Source organism: Cariama cristata, unplaced genomic scaffold, assembly GCF_000690535.1.
Source record: "Cariama cristata isolate BGI_N322 unplaced genomic scaffold, ASM69053v1 scaffold12699, whole genome shotgun sequence".
Lineage (NCBI taxonomy): Eukaryota > Metazoa > Chordata > Aves > Cariamiformes > Cariamidae > Cariama > Cariama cristata.
Genome location: NW_009634153.1, coordinates 161,765 through 165,700, shown reverse-complemented (window position 1 = coordinate 165,700; position 3,936 = coordinate 161,765). Strand labels below are relative to the sequence as shown.

Here is a 3,936-nt window from a genome sequence, read left to right as displayed (position 1 = left end):
CTGCATTAAAAGTAGATACAGACCTACTCTTGTGTACCTGCATCCTACTGGGGTCAAGTACTCAGTTTAGTGGTAGTTCAACTTGTGGGTTTTTTTTCAGCAATGCTTTAAGAGAATATCAGGAACTTACAATTCAGAAAACTAGGAATAAAATTATTTCTTTCTAACAATGACCAATGAAAAATATTAAGCCTAATAGTATAGTTTGCATGACAATTCTAAAACTGAATGATGTTTTTCTTTCCTATTTAAAGGAAGAGTCAAGGCTGGATGTTCTGATAAATAATGCAGGGATATTCCAGTGTCCATACATGAAGACAGAGGATGGTTTTGAGATGCAATTTGGTGTAAACCACTTGGGTCACTTCTTGCTCACCAACCTTCTTCTGGGCCTCCTCAAAAATTCTGCTCCGAGCAGGATTGTTGTAGTATCCTCAAAGCTTTACAAATATGGAGAGATCAACTTTGAAGACTTGAACAGTGAAATAAGTTACAATAAAAGCTTTTGTTACAGTCGGAGTAAACTGGCTAACATATTATTTGCAAGGGAGCTAGCCCGTCGGTTAGAAGGGACAGGAGTCACCGTCAATTCACTTCATCCTGGGATTGTCAGAACAAATCTAGGCAGATATGTGAATATTCCTTTGCTGGCAAAACCCCTATTCAACTTGGTGTCATGGGCTTTCTTCAAAACACCCCTGGAAGGAGCCCAGACTTCTATTTATTTGGCCTCTTCTCCTGATGTTGAAGGTGTGTCAGGAAAATATTTTGGGGACTGCAAAGAGGAAGAACTCCTGCCCAAAGCCATGGATGACTTGGTTGCAAGAAAGTTGTGGGATATCAGTGAAGTGATGGTTGGCTTATTGAAGTAAGTGCCAAGGGGTATCTGCAAAACATGCAGATAATTATGCAGTGCATATTTGCAACAGTGTAATTCTCTGTTTAAATGTTGTGGGAATACAGATTACTTTGCTCAATAAGATTAAATAATGGAGTGTTTTATGCTGGAACTCTGTTTTGAAATAAAGAACAATCTTTATTTAATAGACACGGGCATTCAGAAAAGTCTGAAATAGAGTTTGAGGGAGTGAATATAATTTCTGGTTAAATCTGCTTGGAAACTCATGTTCTACAAATAAAAATCAAACAAAACTGTGTTTTGTAATATGTATGCATACTTGTCATATTCCACTACTTGTAGTCGGGCTGGACAAAGCAGGGTACTCATGGTGAAACACTTCTGCTGTAAAAAGGTTTTGAAAATAGATCCTAATAATGATTGTTGTGTTTTTTTGAACCATCACAATGAAAAAATGGAATAAACAGTTTTACTAATATCTTATGCTGTAATCGTGTAGGCTTTTGAGTGCCATTCAAAGGCATGTTGTCAGCCTCATGGTTCAGTGAACAAAACCACTGAGCCGTATACAGTTAACTGTGAAGCACAAAGTCTACTTTTTTTGGTGGTGTTGCTGCTATTCAATAAGTATATAATCTTGGTTATGCAAGGTGTATTTTTATTTTCATGTGTGCCGAACTTGCTGATTTTTGATATGCAGACACCTTGGGTTTCATTAAAAACATAACTGACAAATGTGTTATAGTCTTGATAGGGCTTTGCATGTCATGAACTGTGTGCATACAAAGTTCATAAGGCCTCGCCCAGATTAGACCGAAGAAAATATGCTTTTCGGTGTGTGTTTGGCTTGACTGATGGCACTTTAACTCACTAATGAGATTAGGTAAGTCTGTCTGATACAGTTTACTGAATATTCTTTAATAAAAATATTTTAAAAAAAGATGTAGCATTCATTCCTTCACTGTGGAAGATATATCAGAAACCAGTGGTCGTGACACAGCAGCCTTGACATGGCAGCATTGTTTCTAAGCAGGAGATTCACCTATGTTGGTTTAGGGAGCCTGTCATGTAGCGTTGGTAGAAATAAAATGGACTCCAAATAAATCCATGGGTAATACGTGAAGCTGTACTGATTTATTCTTTTTTAATTCATTTAACTTACAGGTTCATATTGACATTTATGACTCCTTGTTTTGGTCTACATTAATAAAATATTCTAGCAGTTAAGATATATAGCATAAATATAGAAGAATGGTTTAGAGTGATCTATCTTAATAAATATTACTCAAGGGAAGGCATATCAATAATAAATGATGTATTCAGTAGATCCTTATTACCTGCTTATAAATAACGTGTCAGTTCTGCACTTCAGGTAGCAACCAACCCAATTTTTTAGATTCTTTCTCTGATTGTTTACTCAGACTGTCGGCGTATTTTAACTTTTGCACAGTGGAGTGGACCTGATCTAGCCTTACCCTTCACCAGCAAGATTGTGCTCTGGGCAAGTGACTTGGGTGGGGGTAGAAGGTGGCATTCCAGAAAATCACAAAGCAAGCTACAAAATGGAACACGTTTTAAGATCTTTTAACATGTTGAGCTTTGCACTGCTGGCTGTAAGGCGAGGTGTAGAGATGGGCACGTTGAACCGAAGTTCTCTAAGTAATGCCAGAGGGAGGTGTATAACATGCTTAGGGAAGTTCTGCTTTGATCTTCAGTGTTGCATTTCACATTTTCATTCTAAATAGTTGTAAATAACTGCACACAGCAGCTTTATACAGCTAGGTAAAGAATTAAAAATTCATTAACTTCTCTGTGAAGAGATACAGAGAAGCTGAGCCAAACTCAGGTTTGTGTTTTCAATACTACTGCAGCAATAGTAAAGGAACACTACTGTATTGTTTCACTGGTGAAACACGTGTATACCTCTTGCAAGGAACGCCTTGGATGCAAAGGTGGAGAATGGAGAAGATGGCTAGTTCAAAAATACTGTAGTAAAGAACTGCACTGAAACCGGCTGAAGAGCAGAGAAATACAATTTTTCAGCCTGAATGACCAACATAGGATGTGTACTTGCCTTCAAAACAGCAAAGGTGGATTTGTACTGAAATAAGAGATATGGAATAAGAAGTCCCAGTCGTGTAGTATGGCTGCGTAACATGTAATACTTCATACATCTACCAGGTCCTTGTTTTTATTTTCTTTTGAAATATTGTGGAAATAAGAGCCAGAAAGGGATTACATTCCTGCAGTCATAACTAAATTACAGCTGTTGTTCCAGGGTAGGAGAGTGATCGTGATACCCTTAATGGAATAGTAATGAGTGAATATTGCCTGAAAACAACTTGAAAGGATGGATTGTTAGGAATTTACCAAAAGGTAAGGTTTTTTCAACATGTGAAAGAAGTAGAATTTGTCACTTTAGAGTGGAATGTCTTTTACCCTCTGTGGACCAGGAAGCTTTGATTATTGTCAAGACTGCTGTTAATGTGTGGCTTTGTGATGCCTTTGTTATTCTAGTAGCATCTAGGAACTGGCGACCTCATAGATCAACAGATCTTGCAAAATACGGGTGCAAAACCAAAGAGGAGCCCTTGTTTCAATAAGCAGTAATGCTGACTCAGTCTCGGTTAGGACCAGGCATTTTGGCTATGGAGGTATCTCCGCTCTGCTCTGCTCTGTTCTGCTCTGCTCTACAGGAGCTTAGTAAACTCAGATATACGTGTATGATTTGAGGACTATGCTGAATGTCGCCTGTTGGAGCTGGTAGAGGATGCTCTAAGAGGAGATCAGCACTGTCACACTTTACCCCAGTATAACAGTGTCTCCAGAAAGATGTGGCAAGCTCTGTATATTACTGTTGTATAAACAATTGATATCAAGAGCATGCGGCCAAAGCCAAGACGCATTCCAGATGCCTCCTTCCACCACCACCACCATATGAACACCACTACCCTCAAATTAAACTTACTTCTCATGAAGAATTAAACTTTTAAAAAATAAGGGTGAAAGAGGCAGACGGCGACATAGGACAGCATGTAAAGCCCATGGAAATGCATCTTTCATCGGCAGGTACAGAC

At 38.5% G+C, this 3,936-nt stretch overlaps 1 protein-coding gene across 1 annotated transcript; it reads left to right on the top strand.

The window, feature by feature from the left end:
* Window positions 1-209: 209 nt before the first annotated feature.
* On the top strand, window positions 210-1,176 carry RDH14 (retinol dehydrogenase 14 (all-trans/9-cis/11-cis)). The gene has a single exon (XM_009707058.1). It carries the CDS (start codon window positions 210-212, stop codon window positions 870-872), a length of 663 nt encoding a protein of 220 aa, XP_009705360.1. The 3' UTR covers window positions 873-1,176.
* Window positions 1,177-3,936: the final 2,760 nt, after the last annotated feature.

Excerpts from the sequence above, each read along its gene's own strand:
- RDH14 (XM_009707058.1), top strand. The coding sequence starts at position 210 with ATGACAATTCTAAAACTGAATGATGTTTTTCTTTCCTATTTAAAGGAA.